The 18,269-nt window shown below is 33.6% G+C and overlaps 3 protein-coding genes across 5 annotated transcripts; 1 reads left to right on the forward strand and 2 right to left on the reverse strand.

The window, feature by feature from the left end:
- Window positions 1–629: 629 nt before the first annotated feature.
- On the reverse strand, window positions 630–3,067 carry LOC100805268 (uncharacterized). The gene is made up of 2 exons (XM_003526463.5): window positions 2,195–3,067; window positions 630–1,796 (listed from the first exon to the last, which is right to left on the reverse strand). The coding sequence occupies exons 1-2, from the start codon at window positions 2,815–2,817 to the stop codon at window positions 1,049–1,051; spliced, it is 1,371 nt and encodes a 456-aa protein (XP_003526511.1). The 5' UTR covers window positions 2,818–3,067; the 3' UTR covers window positions 630–1,048.
- Window positions 3,068–5,634: 2,567 nt separating this feature from the next.
- On the forward strand, window positions 5,635–6,800 carry LOC100805806 (50S ribosomal protein 6, chloroplastic). The gene has a single exon (XM_003526464.3). The coding sequence runs from the start codon at window positions 6,370–6,372 to the stop codon at window positions 6,664–6,666; it is 297 nt and encodes a 98-aa protein (XP_003526512.1). The 5' UTR covers window positions 5,635–6,369; the 3' UTR covers window positions 6,667–6,800.
- A 5,259-nt stretch (window positions 6,801–12,059) lies between these two features.
- On the reverse strand, window positions 12,060–17,556 carry ITPK3 (inositol phosphate kinase). 3 transcript variants are annotated; one of them, XM_006580841.4, is made up of 11 exons: window positions 17,105–17,556; window positions 16,467–16,548; window positions 16,236–16,268; window positions 14,696–14,816; window positions 14,482–14,574; window positions 14,125–14,244; window positions 13,844–14,020; window positions 13,246–13,301; window positions 13,074–13,158; window positions 12,489–12,618; window positions 12,060–12,400 (listed from the first exon to the last, which is right to left on the reverse strand). In XM_006580841.4, the coding sequence occupies exons 1-10, from the start codon at window positions 17,317–17,319 to the stop codon at window positions 12,536–12,538; spliced, it is 1,065 nt and encodes a 354-aa protein (XP_006580904.1). In that variant the 5' UTR covers window positions 17,320–17,556; the 3' UTR covers window positions 12,060–12,400; window positions 12,489–12,535. The 3 variants fall into 3 exon arrangements, with proteins under 3 accessions (XP_006580904.1, XP_006580906.1, NP_001237484.1); NM_001250555.1 differs by lacking the exon at window positions 12,060–12,400 and having other exon boundaries at window positions 12,536–12,618; window positions 17,105–17,319; XM_006580843.4 differs by lacking the exon at window positions 17,105–17,556 and having other exon boundaries at window positions 12,060–12,618; window positions 14,696–14,808.
- Window positions 17,557–18,269: the final 713 nt, after the last annotated feature.

Below are 18,269 nucleotides of genomic sequence, written 5' to 3' on the forward strand. Positions count from 1 at the left end.
AAATTTAGATAAAATATATTTTTACATCATAAATTAGAATAAAAAAATTGAAGAGACTTTCACTCTTTTTATTTGGTCACTTCGACATTTTTAATATTTTTTTCTTAAAAATATGCATTTCATATATTATTTCTACAACTAGTACAAAATTCCTCTCAACTATCTCAAATTATTTTTATATATATATATTTAATTTAAATAAAATATCTACGTCCCCATCTCGTATTACTCACTATCTTATAAACGGTGCAAACTTCTAAAATTTTTATTAAACCATACAAATTATTAAAATTAACTTTTTAACCAAATTAGCTTCATTTTAAAAATTAAAACATTTAATATTTTAATATGCAATAACAATAAACTAAGACATTGCCGAAAATAAACATCTTAATTTTTAAAATACATAAAAACCATAGAACGCAGTACAATTTAAAAAGGAAAAAAATACAAATACTGTATGAACTTACTTTTGCAGATTAGATTAAACAATCAGTTTCATTTTAATAAATTACCTATTTACTTTATAGACTTTGGCGTTTTCTCTTTTCAAATATAATTGATTACAGAACATTAAGGACTTTAATTAAAACACTTCAATTCTAAACAACTTGGCAAAGAATTAAAAATCGACTTAATTTGTACTACTTCATTAATACTAATTGGTTGTCAGTTTTTAATACAGAAAGTAATATGTGCACTGTACAAAAAAATGCAATATGTTGGGAGACTAGCGTTTACAGCTTAAATAACCCAAAACAATGAAAGATACAGAAAATAATATAAACACGAATGTGCAGCAGCAGAGTTCTGCTAAAAAAAAAATTCAAAACAAAAAAGCTTTTTCTTGATTCCCCACAACTGATGAAAAAAGAAGAGAGAAAATCAATGAAAAGCCACACGTGAATAGACAGCGCGCACTGCAATACTCTCTCCTTCCCCTGTACAGCCTGTAAATTGTTTGTTAGTAGTAAAATGCTTCTCACTCAAAATGAACAACCCCATTAAACAAAAATATTAGAAAAAACGACAAAGAAAAACGGCGGAATCAGCCAATCAAATCCAGCTGCTGGCACAGTTCCTTCCTCAGCCGTTGCGAGAAAAGCCTGCACGCATCCACGCTCAGATCAACGGCAGCCGCTAAAGCCACAAACGCCGCCGCATCCTCCGTGCAATTCACGTGCGGCACGCTCACCTCCACTGTAGGCTTGCTGCACCTCCCCTCACCCTCCACGCTCGCCGACATTACAAAACCTCTATACATACAATAAGGCCAGAGGCCGTATCCATAATCTCCACTACTCCTCGGGCTGCACGCCGGCGACGTCGCGCTCCCCGGCGTCGCACGGCCATTAGATCCACCGTTTCCGCTAACGTTACCGTTACGACAACTCAAATCGATGACGAACTTTCCACCTTTGTTATTGCTCAGCGTGGATTCCGCAAGCACTATGCCGGCGGCGCTCATACCGCCGTTGGTGTCCGGAATGAGTTCGAAACGGTAGCCGAGGCCGTCGGAGCCGCCGCGTTCGCGCCACGCCTCGAGCCTCCCCCAGGGCTTCCACGTGCCGTCGCTAGGACGAAGAATGAGCCACGAGCCGGGGTTGGAGCAGCTCACCCGGTCCGAACCGGGCGAAGCGACGAAAGGCGTGACCATGGAAGCTGCGGCCACCGGTGAACCGGAAAGATCGTGAACCGTTATGGACCATCCTTTGCGCTCCTTCCCCGGCCTCTCGCGCTCGCTTCCGAACGAACTCAACCAGCTTCTAGAACCTCCTGGTTCCGATTGTAACGATCTGAACGAAACAGAATAACCACATCGTTAACACGCGGAACACATCACACCACACCACACTCACACGTAACCTAAACGGTTATACTCTTGGAAATCCAAATCCCTAAAATTGACTCCTAATTTCCTAAACTATACCACTCCTAAAACTAATTAACCAATCAAATTATGTTTAATTCAGAAGCAATCACATTCAAATTTCTATCAAGATAGATGATATAATACATTCAATTCAACTTTGACTTTTCAATTTTCCTTGTCTAAAGAGAGTAAGGTACCTAAAATAGTAGCAACTGGTGTAATTTATAAATAGAATCTAATTCTAGGTTTAAAAAATGGTGTGAAATGCAAAGCAAAAAACCAATAAGAATAACAATGGTGTGAAAGATGAAGAGTGGTAACCTGGAACGGTGATTCCGGTCGCCATTGTTTCTGAAACTGAACTTGCAGGTAAAAACAGGTTGTGAAATGTTGCCTTGGATCTGGAAAACTTGAGGACTGCATTCAGGTTCGCCGTCGAACTGGAAGACAAATCTAGGATCGGGTTCGGCTTTTACATTCAAATGAAACTGCGCGGAGGAGCCTTTGGCATCTTTTCCTATCCTAATCCAACCATTGTGGAACACTGTGGTCTTGGCTACCGTTCCGGTGAGATCCAAGGGCACGGAAACTCGGCCGAGGAGTCTCCCGGAGCTGACGCCGCAGGTGGTGCCTCTCCGGCCGGTGTAGATCGAGATTTTGAGGCAGAGCTTCCCGGCGAAGATGGATTTTCCGGCGAGCTTGTCGATATCGGACTTGCTGAGGTGGAACGTGGCGGCAATAGGATGCACCTGCGAGTCGGGGAAGTGGCTTTCCGGAGGAATGAAAGGAACGACGGCGGATTGAAGAGGAAAATTCTTGAGCTTGATTTTGCAGAAACAAGGAGAAGAAGAAGGATGAACAACGGAGAGCGCGGGTTTAGAAGCAACGGGAATTTTGAGGGCGAGGTTGCCGACTGTGAGCCTCACGAAAGGGCAAGGATCCATGGCGGGAGAAGAAATGAAGGTTCGTGAGGGAGAAAAAAAAGAGAGGGTAATGTTAATGGTAGTGCATGAGGGGCAAAGGAGGTTGGATTAGTAAGAGTAAGAGTGTGTGTTGTAGATGGAGGATGTTTTAGGGTAATAACGGAAAAAGGAGTATGTGTGAGTGTGTTGGTTGAAGAAGAGGGAGGTAACATAAAGGGAGAAGAAAACAGGGGAGAGGGTGGGTTACAGCTGGGTACAGGGTGTCGTGACTCTAGTGGCTGGGGAACCCAAGTTGGCGGTATCTATTGCTCTCTTCTTCGTTGCACTTTGCTGGGCTCCACTCTTTTCTGATGTCAGCATGCACATACCTCCTGTTACTGTTACCAGTCACTGCCCATTGGATTTTAAGTTTTTGGACAAAAACTCTGATTTAAAAAAAGAGAATTTCATTAAAAATATTAACCTACGTATATTAATATTAACAAAGTCAATAAATATTCTTTATAAGTAACACGGATATCCCAAAAATTAAATTCCTCAATTGCCCTTAGTTATCACTAATCCTGTTGTTGTTGGCTTGTTGCCTACTACGTAGGGGCAAGGGTAGGGGTCAGGCAGTTTGAGGCGCACCTGCCACACCACACGTGGAGTTGCTCTACGTTATGGCTGCAGCAGTGCACGTTATTAAAGAATCCAATATCGCAACCTCCTTCTTTCTATTTTTCTTTTCAGTGATAAAAAAAATAGCTTTTATAATTTTCTAAAAATAAGGTACACAGTATAAGTTTATAATTAATTACAGTTAATACTATTAATTTAAGATTTAAACATTTCATTGAGCCTCAGCGATGAAATCTTTTTAAAAAATGTTAAATTATTGATGTCATGATAATATCAACATGTGTCACATCATCCATGTAATATTAGTGATAATACCATGTCATTAATATTATGTCCATGGACTAAACACGAGAAAAAATTAGTATAATAACGAAAAACAAAAAAGTAAAAAAATAACATATTTGCAAGAAAAAATATATCATATATAAGTTTAATTAAAATAATATAAAATTAATAATCACATGTTTTCCTAAACTTTTTTCATTGTTAATTTTTTTATTATACATTTTCAAAATTATAAGATCACTCACACATTACTTAAAATACTCTAGACTATATGACTCAACATATACATTATTGTTTTCCTTTCAAACAATGTATACCATAGAAGAAGAAAAAAATACACACTTTAGGCATTATCTACATAAGTGGGAACACACACATATTGATAACAACTCCATGAAATTCTTTAAATATGTCTTGTGTAAGGTTTAATTTTTTATTTTTTTTAGGATAGGATGAGAGTTGCACATGATTTCAGATATTAATTGGATGATATACTAGGTGTAGGTGTTAGATTGTTTTGTGTTAGTTGGGTTTTGAGGCCTTAGAGTGTAATGGAACATGGCATTGAGAGCATCTAGAGTCACTGCTTTGTGAGGCAGTGACAAATGTGTCCCATGTTGAAAAAGTAGGGACCTCAATAGTAGGTTTCAGTGGAATGCGAAGAAGTGTGAAAGAGGTAAACGTCATAGTTAGGGGCACAAGGGACCTAAGGTTTTGGTCTCGTGTAGCATCATACTCAGAAGGCAAACCATAAAGGGCCGAAGTCATAAAGAAAGTGTTGTGGTTCTCTAATTCTTTGTTAGCCTTAGCAGAAATGGAAGAAGCAGGCTAAATGAGCTCATTATAATCATGTAAGGATGCATGGACGCGGCCTAGATAAGCCAACGTATGAATATCAAAAAAGCATTGGAGCAAGAAGACTCATCAGGTCTTAAACATACTCTATATAGACATTAGTAGTGTCATTTGTGTGAAAAGCACGAGCCTCACTCCAAAGCGATTCGCAGGTGTCATGAGATTGAAAAATTAGATTAAAGGTGAAGAGTGGACTTCATAATACTGCGGTATGAGATTTGACGTGGACTTCATATATTGCAATGGTATTAATCAACACATATATTACATTAAGATTATGTTGGACATATTTTATTTAGTTTTTAGTTTTTTATTAATTAAAAAATTTATTTGATTATTCGATAAATATTTTTTAAATAATTTTTAACGTTTTTTAAACAATTAGAATTTTTTAAAACGCTAACTTTTAACTTTTATATTTTTTTCAATTTTATCTTATATATATTTATTTATTTTTTTATTATCTTTTTAAATAAATCATAATTTCATGTTATTTTATACTTTTTAAAAGCTAATTTTATCCAATATTTTTAATTTAATAAATTAATTTTTTAGTTTTCAACTCTGAACTAGATTTTCAGTCCAATTAACTTTAAGCTAATTTTGTTCAACATAATGGTAGTAGATTGAGTACAGAACATTAAATTATTAAAATTACACACATCTTTTGATAAGTAAAACTGGTCCGTGTTGCCGAAGACAATAAACTTAAAACATTGAAACGTTATTTGCGTCATATAAAATATATTAACTAATCTGTACAGTCTAATGTTTTCTAATTACTATCGAAGAGGCAAAGTAGCATGGCAATTGAGAAGAGTAAAAGAAAGGTCTACATGTATATTAATTTTTGCTGGACGAAATAGCTCATAGGTCGGATTTTGAATTTGAGTGGTAACAAAGGGGCGTCTTCGTGTTTTTGTCGCCATGTTCCGTAATTGAGTGGATATTGTTTGCGCCCCTTTTAAACATTGTTTGTTGATAACAGCTAATGAATTAACGGACAAGGTAAATTAATGTTTCTTTAACTATCTAGGCACGAATATATAAAGTACCGAAAGCATATGAATGATGGCATGATACTATCTACTAAGTTAGTTTTCTAGTAAATTTTAGGGATTCTAAGTTAAAAAAATACCTACAATCCTCTCCTTCGAGAACACAAAGCGGCCATTCGAGAACCATCTCCTAAATGGACCAGAAAGGCAGACTTATATTGCAATGGTATTAGTCAACAGTAAACACATAAAGTTATCGAATAGACATCACATCACGGATGAGTTTTTTTAATGGTTTGTTAGGATTCTTTTTTCAACTTTGTTTCTCTCTTAACCAACTTGAAATTCAAAAAAGAAAACACCTTTTTCTTGTGCATGTAATGTAATTTTTCATTTTATGTTAGTTTTGTTTGGCTGAGATTTTTTTTTCTCCGTCACAGCAAATGGAAGAATTGATTTAGATCAATTAGGTCTCCGCTAGCAATTAAATGGTTGGCATCATAATTAATTTTCCATCATACAGCTTATGGAATCACGCAAGGGTTTTATTGTTCTAAAAGAAAAAATGCTTCTTTGTTGATTTGTTTTAGTTTTATTTTATGTTATCATCAGACGATAGATAAACTGTGTTTGCAGCCGAGCGTAGTTTATTAGAAGGCGAAGCCCAAAGAGGAGAGGCCCAAAAAAAAAGATAGTAGGTGAATAAGAAAGGAAATGATTTGGGCCTTGGAGAGAAGGGTAAATGGGGAAATATGAAAAGATAAGGAGAGGGATAAAGCGGTAAGGGATGAGTGTTTGAGATAGAGCGAAAGAGATGTCGTTGGTTTCAAGCATGTTCGGGTGTGGAGTGGTGATGGCGGCGTCGCAAGCAATGGGAATTGGAAGGAGAAGCGATGGTGGATTGACGATAGTGTGTTCGTCTAGGCCGCAGAAGAAAGCGACGGCGCATCACATGAAGACTCGGCCTCGGAAGACGCAGGCATGGGATAGAAACCGCAAGCCCACCGTCTACGATCCACTCCCTCCTCTTCCTCCTGATTGGACCCTCGTTATTCCCGCTGACGCTTCTTCTGCTCCCGTTACGCCTCCGCCTCCAACTCCCTCTGCCTAGTCACTCTCTCGGTACTCTCTCTCGTTTTCATGTAGTCTTATCTTTAATTCCAGCAGCTTTTCTTTCATGTTTTCATCTCAAATCAAACCTTCATCATTTGTTTTGGATCAATAAATGTTTCTGAATTCTCTCTCTTTCGTACGGTTCGCATGCGTTAGCCAATCAAGTAATTATTTAGCATACTACTAATTGACTCAAGTATATCAATTTTTAAATTGGAACCAAGGACTCTTCTAGCATGTACTTACACATTTTATCAACCTTTTGCAACTAACTTTACCTTTATTTTTCTGAATTTTGGTAGAGAAATGTTCTTCCTACACTAGTTTTCTTATAACATTTTTCACACATTTCTCCTTTTTTTTTTTCTTTCTCTGCTTATATATTTCGTGCGTTGATAAATACAAGAGATAAAGAGAATGGGAAGTGTAAGAATGATAAGCGATAGATATAGGTAATAGAAATAAAGATAAAAAAATTAAATTAATCATTCGCTCTCTATAATTTCTCAATTTTCTCAATTTTCATGGTCAGTGATTGTTTTAATCTTATAATTTATATTTTAATTTTTTTTTATAATTTTGAAAATGTTTTTTTAATTTTTATAATTTGTATTTTATTATAAAAATTAAAAAAAATACTTTTAAATTAATTTTTCATGTAAATTATAGAGTCTAAAAAAATCACTTTCAAAATCATAAAACTAGCAAATGAGTAATTTAACTTAAAAAAACAGATAACTACTAATGAGATGTTTAGGTGAAATGATAGAAAATGGATAATTTTTTTAATTACCAAATGAGAATAAAACTTAAAAGTTGTGTTATGATTTATTTTATTAAAGTCATAAAAAAATTACGAAATTTAATTTTTATTTTTTTACAAGGGAGTTTTTTTTTTCAACCCTACTTCCATGTATGTTACTCAAAATATAACGATAGCATAATTGCAAATGAAAATATTAGGATGATTCAAATAAATAATCATCTTCATTACCTGATACAATATTTTAGAACATCATTTTTATATTATAGATTCTAGTTTTACATAATATCACAGGTCGTGCAGTGGAACGCGAGTTAACCTGACGTGATTTATTACCATTGGGCCTTTGGTAAATAAATTGTGAACATATTTCATTGAAAAGCCTACGAACTTACGCAAGCAACTGCCGAAACCTTCAAACTATCGTCTGAGATTTTTTTACGCTTAATTCCAAAAAGAGTTTATCTTTTTTTTTTTATTTCACTAAATCGGTCTTTTTAATTTTTAATTCACCACCAAAGTCTTTCTATTATTCAAAATTCACTTACTCAGGAAAAATGGAACACTATCGAAGTCTCCCTATTATTCAAAATTCACTATCTTAATATTCAGAAAAAAAATTGAACGGTTGATCATTATTAACTTATTTTATGTGTCTCATGTTCTTGTTGCTCAGTTTGAATTCATGTTGTTAATTTTGAAAATTAGGGATTTTGGGTGGATGAAATTTACATATTGGGGTTGGGGTAATTGTTTGTGAGATAATTGTTAGTTATCTAAATACTGATGAGGGTAAACTAGAAATAACATAAATAATTAATCACTTTAATTATCAATAATAATATTTTTTAAACACATAAATATCTTTATCTCTTAAATGATCAATTATATGTGAACATATGACATGCAACCTTTTAAGCTAACAATCAATGTTTAATTTTTTCTCTAGACTCAAATAGTGAATTTTAAAAAATAGGAAAACTTCGATAGTGAATTAAAAAATATGATGATCGATTTAGGGAAATGAAAAAAAATAGAAAGACACTTTTTGCAATTGAGCCATTTTTTTAATTAAGAGACAATTTCTTTTAGATATACAATGACAACAGTGAAAAATGAACCTTAAATTTTCATGCATCTATTATCTTAAACCCTTATCATATGTAATATCTAATAACATCATTTAAAACTTACTACCTCTAGTCCTGTAGTCCTATATATATAAAGAACATGAAATAAATCATCAAAATCAAGAAAAATGGTGATTACATTTAATATTATCATAAATTTAAATTTTATTCCAAAAGTATCTTAAGTTTAAATATTATAAATGATAATCTCATTTAATGTTAATATTCATAGTTCAACGAATGAATGTCTAATAAATAGAATTAATAATGAATTAAGAATATAAAAGAAATTTAATCCTTGATAAGTTTGAAAATTAGTCTTATATCTTATAATTAGGACATAAAAAAACAATTTGTTGATTATATATAAGATTGATGGTAGTATTAAACAAATGACCATTCTTTTAAGTAAATTAAACGAAAAACACATTAAATTTGGTATAGATACCAGACCTAACACAAATATACTAGCATACACATTTGAAAAACGATAAGTTTTTTTTTTTTTAAAAGAAAAGCATAAAATACAATATAGACATAATGTAAAACTAGAATCTTTAATATAGTGTTAGGGATGGCAATGAAGGGGGTTGGGATTTGTTTTGACCCTATCTCGGAATCAATGCATGAAGGGGGATAAAATTTGATATTAATGGAATTTTAAAAAACGCAACTCAGCACAGCTCTCTTTTTTCATTTGATTTCTAAAATTTGTTAGTCCAGTTTAGAAAGGAAAGTACGCTTATAAATCATATCCTCTAAAGTCTAAAGTATACCCCATATTTAGAAAAACCAATTATCTTTTGTCAGTCTAAATTATACATATATTCTTTACAAGAGAATATTTTTTTCAACATAAAAAACATTCACAGTATGATTAAGTAGGGGTGTATAAAAAATAGTTTTTGCAAGCTGATTTAGAAATTAGTTAAAAAATCTAACTGATTTCAAAAAATTGATTCTTAATTGAATTAGTTTTAAACTAGTTATAAGAATTGAACCAATTTCAAACTAGTTTTTGAATTATTTTTTTAAATAAAAAAGATTTAAATGATGTAGAAATAATTTAATTAACTAAAATGGTTTCATAAAATAGTGTATTTATTTTTTCTTGTACAGAAAAAAAACCAATTCAATTTAGGCTCGATTATTGTCCGATTCAATCTGAGTAGATTTTTTTGCACATCCCTATGGTTGAGACGCCTTCGTCACGATGGGAACTTGAGCACGATGAGATGGACGAAGTGAAGATGAAGCAAGGTTTGCGAGAGAGGGAGAAGAAGAAGCAATGTTTGTGATTGTCTTAGTAACTGCCTAAAAGAATTAGTTCGTGATACAGTTTAAGTACTAACTGTATTACACTTTATTTGTCTTATATACTAGTAGGTAGTAACATTCACTGAAAGAGAACAAACGAAAATTAACATTCATAAAGAGAAAACTAGAAAGACGTGACGGTTCATTTTCCCTTATCATAAAAAAAAACCCTAGAAAGACGTTTCATTTTCCCATATCATAAAAAAACCTAGAAAGACGGTTCAATTTCTCTTTATTATAACTACATCTAACTAAAAAAAACAATTAAGACACAACGCACGGAGTGTTTATTTTTCAAGTGTTAATAATAAATATGTAGGACTTAAATACAGTTTTAATGTGAATTATGAAAAGTCCACCTATTTTGATGGAATCCTAAATTCATAGATTTCAAATATTCTAATTTTTTATTTAAATTCCTAAAATTTTAAATGTGCTTAAATTCTATCAAAATTTAGATTCCCTTTTAAAATTATCTTATATATCCAAATGCAGGTTTTTATTTGTATTGGTGTAGACGGTAGAGTATTACCGTATATACGGTAAAGTATCCTCTATAATCCCGTATATACAACTTTTTTTTTAAACTTCGTGTCTACAACTTTGTTGATGGCTAAATTACAACATTTAGGGTGAGTTTGGATGGTGTAATTTATGGAAGTATTGTATTTCAAGAGGATAATTAAAATACATTAGCATACAATGGTTTGTTTGGATTCTGAATATTCAAAATTTTACAAATGACGGGATTTTACAGAGAATTTCTTTTAAAACTGAAAAAAAGAAATTTAAATTAAGAATTATAAATTCCGTGCCTCTGTATCTAGTATCTAAATCAATTAATTTATTACAGACTCTTCCTCAAATCCATTTGGAATTTTTACTTCATCATTTACCATGGACGGAGGCCCTTCTTCCTCAGCCATCGGCGCAAGTCGTGTACTCTGCCTCCGTCGCCATAAAATAAACACCGCTCCTTAATGACATTGGGGATGAGAACTTTGTTTGATCCAATGGCATGTGACAGAGTGAGTCACGTAGCACGTAGCATGTGACTTGAGTTATCACCGTTGCCTCCATGAGCCAAAAGGATTTGCAAGGTTGATGACAGTGAGATATGCATACTTAGCTTGTCATTTTTGCTTGAATTTCTCTATTAATTATTCTATCCAAACAAATAATTTTAAGGATGAGGAAATTTAATTATTTTCTGTATAAAAAAAATTTAGAAATTAAGGGAATTCAATTGATGCATAATAAAAAATTCTTAGAATTTTAAATTCTTTGAAATTCTCAATTTCCTCATCCAAACACAATAAGCTTAGGGAGACCTTTTATGTTTTTACCAAAAATGTTAGCATTGCCAGCGTATTGCCTATCACTAGTCATATATTATCTTAGTTCAAACAAAGATAACATGTACGCATATCAAATCAGCAATGCTATTTGATGTAAATGACTTTTCATAAATAGTGTTTAGAATTACATCTTAACCAACTAAAAAAAAAAGTGTCACCGACAAATATAGCTGTCTTTTTCAAATTGATGAAATTATAAACACAAAGGAAAATCGTAAAAAGTTAGAAACTAAAAAAATAGTGATGAATTTAAATAAAAGTATTTTATTGAAAAGACAAAACTTATAAGAAATTTATCTAGTATGACAATATTTTTGGGTACCATTGCTTTTTTCAGTTAAAATTTTGGGTATCATTGCTACAAAACCGCACCTGACAAGAGTAAAACAGGATAAAATATCATTCGAAAAAATGTAATGGAGAGAATTACACTTTTATGCATTATATAATATCATTTTCATACCGTTCAAAACATATTCTGATTATTCCATTAGTTAAACATTAAAAAATTAATACCACACATAATGTTTATACAATTACCTTCGTTTTTTCCCCATATATTTATACTTCTTTATAAAATTAAGACTAAAACAACTTTTTATTATCTCACTTTGGACATTTCCCTTGAGCTTCTATAATTTCTACCATATACTTACAGCGGAAAGGAAAATTTCTATAGACATGAGCGAGCGCTTAATTGGCTCCTTATAATTAATACGCAAGAGCAAGGGGTTCCTTAGTTGTTCGACATATTCCCTGATGAGAGAACATTATAACAAAATTATAGAAACACGAAATAAATTTCAAGACAAAAAAGATGTACTTTGACGAAAATTTGCTTTAGATTCCTAGTGTCAAGAATTTATGCCTTATATACAGCAAAGAACGGGTCAGTACATTTGAAATCCGTCAACTTATCCAACACGGTCATATTAACATCCACTGCGGTGCGAAGACAAATCCTTCAAATTGCAGACTTGACCCCTTCGTTCATCAAGCTACCAGCTTATAGAACTTCAGAGGATTTGCAACAGCATTTGTTACCTTGGAAGGACAGCCGAAAGTTCCCGCACAATAAAATACTAGCAGTTGTTCTGTACAGGTCGAAGTTCCTGAAACACAAGTCTTGATAGTTTTCCATGGCACTTCCATCACACAGCATAACTGAAAAAGTTATTATCACTAATGCTTTCTAAGATACTTTCCTACAGCCATAGTTTTGAGCTTCAAACTGAGAGGCAAGGGGGCTTACGTCATGTGGGGGACATAAATAAAAGGGCTGGAAACAGTTATTTTAGCCTATTTTTTCTTGTACTTCCCCTGCCCCAAGCTCAACAGGAAGTCTGTAAATATATGTTCATATTCTGGCATTTTGCCATATCCTGCAATTAAAACCAACACAGGAGTTTTAAACGAAAGTCATACGAAAGTAAATGAACTCTTAATAGTTAATGCTCTTAATATCAATTTCAAAAGGCAACTGTTAATACTCTCACGAAATTGAAGACTATACATTTTGTGTACAAGTAAAAGAAAGACATGTAAATGCCAGATAGGAAGGTGAGATAATTATATATGAACTCTTAAGCAGAATATCAAAGGAAATGTTCATAAAGGATCTCTTTTTGACATATACTCTTCTCAACTCAACACATCTTTTATAACTATATGAAATCTCATTTGGGCAATAGCAATACCAAATAGCCTGGACATACTCTATATTAGTGGGGTATGGGATTTCGTGGGAATAAAGACTATCAAAAAGAGTGTCAAAAAATTGTGTTGCTATCAGCTCTCAAAGAAAAAAGTAAACAAGATCTAAAATATATCCTCTTACCAGGGAAGTAGTTTATGTCAATGACGTAAAAGTGATTTCTTGTTCCATACTCACGGATAATATCCAGGTTGAATAGACGAAGACCCTAGAAATAAGAAAAATGACAAATGAGCATAATTATAGTCCTTGTATCAATAACATGAAACCTTCAACCAAAGAATGAGCAAGTTACCAATCGCCATCGAAGTTCCTTAGCCAGTTTCTCTAGTAAAGGTCTTGGAGGAAGCTCTGCAAGGAGAAAAATGATGAAGAAAATGAGGAGACAAAATAGAGTGAAGTTGGAAAGGACTGATCAAACTGCAGAAGCATATATTTAGCTCTAAATGCCTGAACCCATACTGCAAACCCTTTCTATATACATCCAAAAGTGAATGTACTAACAACCTAATCAGTTGAGCTTAGATTTCCAATAGTCAAAAGGTTGGATCACCACCCTAACCCATATTATAGCCAGGACAAAAATTGAATTATACAGTCAAACAGATTGTGAAATAGCAATTTGTTTAAAATAGATCAACATAAAACGATAGTATGAGAATTATGACAATAAACTAAAAGTGTTTTTGAATTAATAAGAGTGTAAGATTATCAACCCAGGAGAACCAACCAGGAACTAGTCTTTCATATGTTTGTGAATGGCTGGGCCAAGACCAGCTTTCTAAGGAGGCTTTTTTCCCCTTCTTGAGGGGGGACAATGTGAAAACCTGTTTAAGTTTGGAAAAGGTAAAGGTCTATAGAAAGCTTTTAGTCAAGAATACATGATAACTTACCAGCAACAGTAGGATCCAAATCAGCATCATCTGCAGAAGCTGCAGCACAAGAAACCCTTGGAAAACGATATATCCCAGCATCTTTCGAGAGTTCCCACTTGCTTACATCAGGTAATGAAAACCGCCTAACGACCTTTATAGCATCACCAACTATATAAACCTTGAAAAGAACACCTCCTACGCCAAAAATAAAGTAGCACTTGTTATTCACTTTACCATGATGGGCTTCTAGACATCGAAGAGTATAAAAAAATAAAATAAAATAAACAGCAATTGCTTACCATGGTTAACAAACTCCTGAAGAACAAGAGGAGGTTCAAGATTTTGAAGGGAAAAATGCTCATAAGCAAGGGATAATTCATGGGACTTTGCACTTCCATCGGCAACTAGTGGCTTTGCAACTAAAATGATTTTGAAGTCGCAAACATAAGAAGGAAAGTACAAATTAAGCATTAAAAAATTAAGTAATCTGATCAGACACAAAATAAGATGGGATTACCATGCCTATTTTTCATAAGTTCTAATGACTTTGCCTCAAAAATACAACCCTCGTAACAATAAATGTCCATGCGTCCATGCTCTGAGAAATCGCATAACTGCAGCATCTAAAAGTAGTTGAAAAACCAACATATACATACCAAGGGGTAAAGTCAAGCCAGCTTTGTTGACCAACTCTGGGATGGCTAATGCGTCTCTCTTAATAACTAATTGCCGAGGAACACCAACGATGCCTGCATGGATAATTAATAAGATAAAAGTCATTAGCTATTAATAACTCAACATGGTTGAACATACGGCATCATTGAGTAGTAACTTATAAGTTATAATGAAGGTGGAGAGCGAAAAACTTACCATAGGAATCAGAAAGGTTCATATCCGCAACAGCCTGAAGCATGTACTGACGGTTGCGTAAATGTTGTATGGCATCTGGAGGATCCAGAACAGTAACTTCTGGATGTGATAGCCTATAATCCTAAAATATATCCAGGAGTTAAAAACTAAGAAAATGAGGTCACCAGTTCTCTGGATATTTATAAAATAACTACAAAGAATAAGCTGCGAATAAATAGCCAAACAGGAGCAAATTCAAAATTCCTTTTCTCCTAAAGAATAACACACTGCAATAAATCTCCAAGTCATAGAACATAGAGGGCATCTTGATTCCACTCTCATTTGTAGAAACATGAAATTTTAATATATAATCGTGAAATAGTGACTTCAACAAATTACTTAGAAGACTTTACAGGATGAATTTATAACTTTTAATTTGACAAAGATATCAGGGAAATGGGTCCCCATCTATATTGTAAATAGGAAAGTACCAATTCATACAAGTCCCACAACTACTCTGCAAACTATGGGATGAATTTTCAGCATTGATGATATTTGTACCAAAATAGAAAGCATATCATCCAGCTTTGAGTAAAAATGATAAAAGACCTATTTGCAACAAATCAGTAAAGCTAAAATGATAATGCAAAACTCTTGCATCTGTCAGCTAATAGAAGAGTTTTCTATATTGCATGTATAATCTCAAAATTCCAACATAAAAGACAAAGATCAAAATACATAATCATTTAATTAGTAATGAGAGCATAGCATGTAAAGAAACTATTATTACAGCTCAGGTAATTATCATGGAAGATTGTAGTTTCTTTCAGTCAGATTCAGGACTTGCTATAAACTCATATAGTTGTGGACTTGTAGACACAATATTTTTTAGGGTAAGGCAGATATTGTCAGAATATCTGTGTTTACAATACAATTAAGGAGTATTATCATGCCCTAGGCAGCATTATTGTCAATGAAATGCATGAGATCTAGTCACCACAATTCATGTTCACTGATCAGAAAAGTTAGAGTAGTAACTTGCAAAGTCAGGCCACTATAATTCCTATATCCCGTTAACAAGTACAGCAAACACTACAGCATAAAGGATTGGAATATAAGGAGTTAAGAAAAGAACTGATAAGTGAAAAGTCATACTTTCTCTCTTAACCAGCCAGAATTCTATCCTAGTATCCTTGCAGCCAGGAGAAATGAACCTACTTAAACGAAATCAAAAGGAAAAATCTTTTGAAAAGATTTGCCTTATAAACCTGACAAAATCAGCTAGATGGCCATGAAAGTAGTACCATCCTCACTTGCAGGAACCTTGAGGCCTCGACCTCAACTACTGGTTAATGAGAGATAGGAACAATCACTCTACAAATTATGCCAGACAGCAAGTTAAAAAAGCTAGTCGCTGACCAGCCTTTCCAATGTTTTCTTTTTTCATCCCAGTTAGCATCAAAAGCATAGACACAGCACAAGCATATAATTATTGTGATTGGATTGATCAACACACTAAAAACACATGCCGAAAAAGGGGTGGGTGGGTGGGTGGACCAACCTCAAGAACCTGGCGCCACTCTTTGCCTGATAACTGCATTTTCCAAGAAACAAAATGGAATAATCAGTAACAGTTAAACAGAACAAGTATCATTAGAGCATGTGACATGGAACTACAAACAGTTAACACAATATATTGAATGTTTTATGAGTTAACCAGTGGGTAACAAACAGTACAGAAGTAATGAGAGAGAGAGAGAACGAGGAAATTCAGGGCATAGGAAATTATAACCTTATGCAAGACAATATCAAAAGGACCTTGATCTGAAAGAGGCCTATTATGGTCAATAGCCACGAATAGTATTCCCTTGTTCCTGCACGCAAATTCGTACACATTGAAATCAGTAACAAACCGAGTACTGGAACACGGTCACAGTTACAAGTAAAAACAACAACACAACATCATTGAACCATAAAATCAGGGACGAAACTAGAAAACAAAGCAGGTCACAAGTACGAACAATCCATCTATTCAGAATTTGTGAGGCTCTTAAACAAATCATCGTTTACATCGACAAAACTTTTATGTTTTTCAGAAAGCACGGACTCCTATAATTCCCGTAAAAAACAAAAAAAAATGGTAAAAATATCTTTCCATTCTCAACAAAGATTCTCTGAGGATCACATATATTTTCTTTCGCTTTCTCGCCAGCCTAATGAAAACGACGCGTTTTGGACGAACCTCATTAATTGAAAATTGAAAACAACCACACATGAAAAATTCTCTCGTCCAAATTAAAACGATTTTCAGTGAATTATTTATTTATTTTCTTTGAAAAAGAAATTAAAAATCGGAACAAGATATGATGAATTTAATTAGCGGTTTTTGGTTTGCGATTAATGAAAGGAATGTTTCGGTTAATAATTTACCTAGCTAAACCTTCAAGCTTAGGCTGCAAAAAGCTCTTAATCTTTTTAGTAGTAAGAGCGTAACCAACCACAACCACTCTCTTGGGCGAAGAAAACCCCGCATTCACCACGGGACACCAATGATTTTGGGCCACGGTTACGTCATTCTCTATCACCACTTCCTCTTTCTCACAAACGTCGTCGTTTTTACACGCTACCTCCTCCCTCAACCTCATACTCTCTCTCTTTCTCTCGCCTCACCGAAAACCTATCCTAACCTAACCCTACCGAGCCTTAATTTGAAGAGAAAGGGACACGAAGGAGGCGAAATAGGTGAGTTAAGAGAAGGGGAAATTGGAAACGAAAAAGGGAGAAATGCTTGGCTGAGAAAGAAAGAGAGATATGAAATTTGCAAGAGAGAAAGGAAAATCGAAGGTAACGGAACACTGAGGGTGAAATGAATATGAAAAGAAGAGGGACCGCAAAGGGGGTATATATAGAGAGAGGGGAAAGAGGGATTATGTGATGCTGAGCTGTAGATAGTGTTGAATTGAAATTTTGATCATTCCACGCGTTAGAATCACGCTGCGCTTCTTGTGGGGGTGACCGTGCGCGTTTTGGATTCATTAGCGAGTGAGTGTGTGAGAATTAATATTTCACTTTATCCGGACTTTATAGTTTTATTTCACTTTAGCCAGTCTAATTTAATTTATATTTATTGAAGTTGGAATTTTTTAAACAAATATATTCAGTTTTATAAGTTAGATTTTAAGTTATTAAAAATAAATTATTTAAGTAAATATAAATTATACGTTATTGACTTAACTTTTTTTTCTTTTTTAAAAGTCCATGGTTTTTACCTAATTCTTAATTTTCAAAAAAAATCAATTTAACCAATTATATGAAATTTTAGTTATGAGTATGTAAATATGTTAATTATTTAGAAATAAAATTTTATCTTTGATGATAAATTTATCCAATTTTAGTACAATTATGGAAAGATATATGATAGTAATATATTCTATTTTTTATGAATGGGTTAGGACAACTTCGATATACTCTTTCACACACTATCTATTAAATTCACTTTTTTGTTGTTGCATCCATTAGAGTATTGACTAAAAAATATTAAAATGAAGCACAAATTTAAGTGCTCCTATTTATTATTTAGAGAAACTTTTTTTTT

The sequence above is a fragment of the Glycine max genome, chromosome 6 (genome assembly GCF_000004515.6).
Source record: "Glycine max cultivar Williams 82 chromosome 6, Glycine_max_v4.0, whole genome shotgun sequence".
NCBI classification, from domain to species: Eukaryota; Viridiplantae; Streptophyta; class Magnoliopsida; order Fabales; family Fabaceae; genus Glycine; species Glycine max.

Coding starts and splice junctions, on each gene's coding strand:
- LOC100805268 (XM_003526463.5), bottom strand. CDS start 2,817: ATGGATCCTTGCCCTTTCGTGAGGCTCACAGTCGGCAACCTCGCCCTC. Junction 1,797..2,194: donor GACCGGAATCACCGTTCCAG/GTTACCACTCTT, acceptor TGTTTCGTTCAG/ATCGTTACAATCGGAACCAG.
- LOC100805806 (XM_003526464.3), top strand. CDS start 6,370: ATGTCGTTGGTTTCAAGCATGTTCGGGTGTGGAGTGGTGATGGCGGCG.
- ITPK3 (XM_006580841.4), bottom strand. CDS start 17,319: ATGAGGTTGAGGGAGGAGGTAGCGTGTAAAAACGACGACGTTTGTGAG. Junction 16,269..16,466: donor TTGATATTGTCTTGCATAAG/GTTATAATTTCC, acceptor TGGAAAATGCAG/TTATCAGGCAAAGAGTGGCG. Junction 14,021..14,124: donor TCAGGAGTTTGTTAACCATG/GTAAGCAATTGC, acceptor TTTTTGGCGTAG/GAGGTGTTCTTTTCAAGGTT.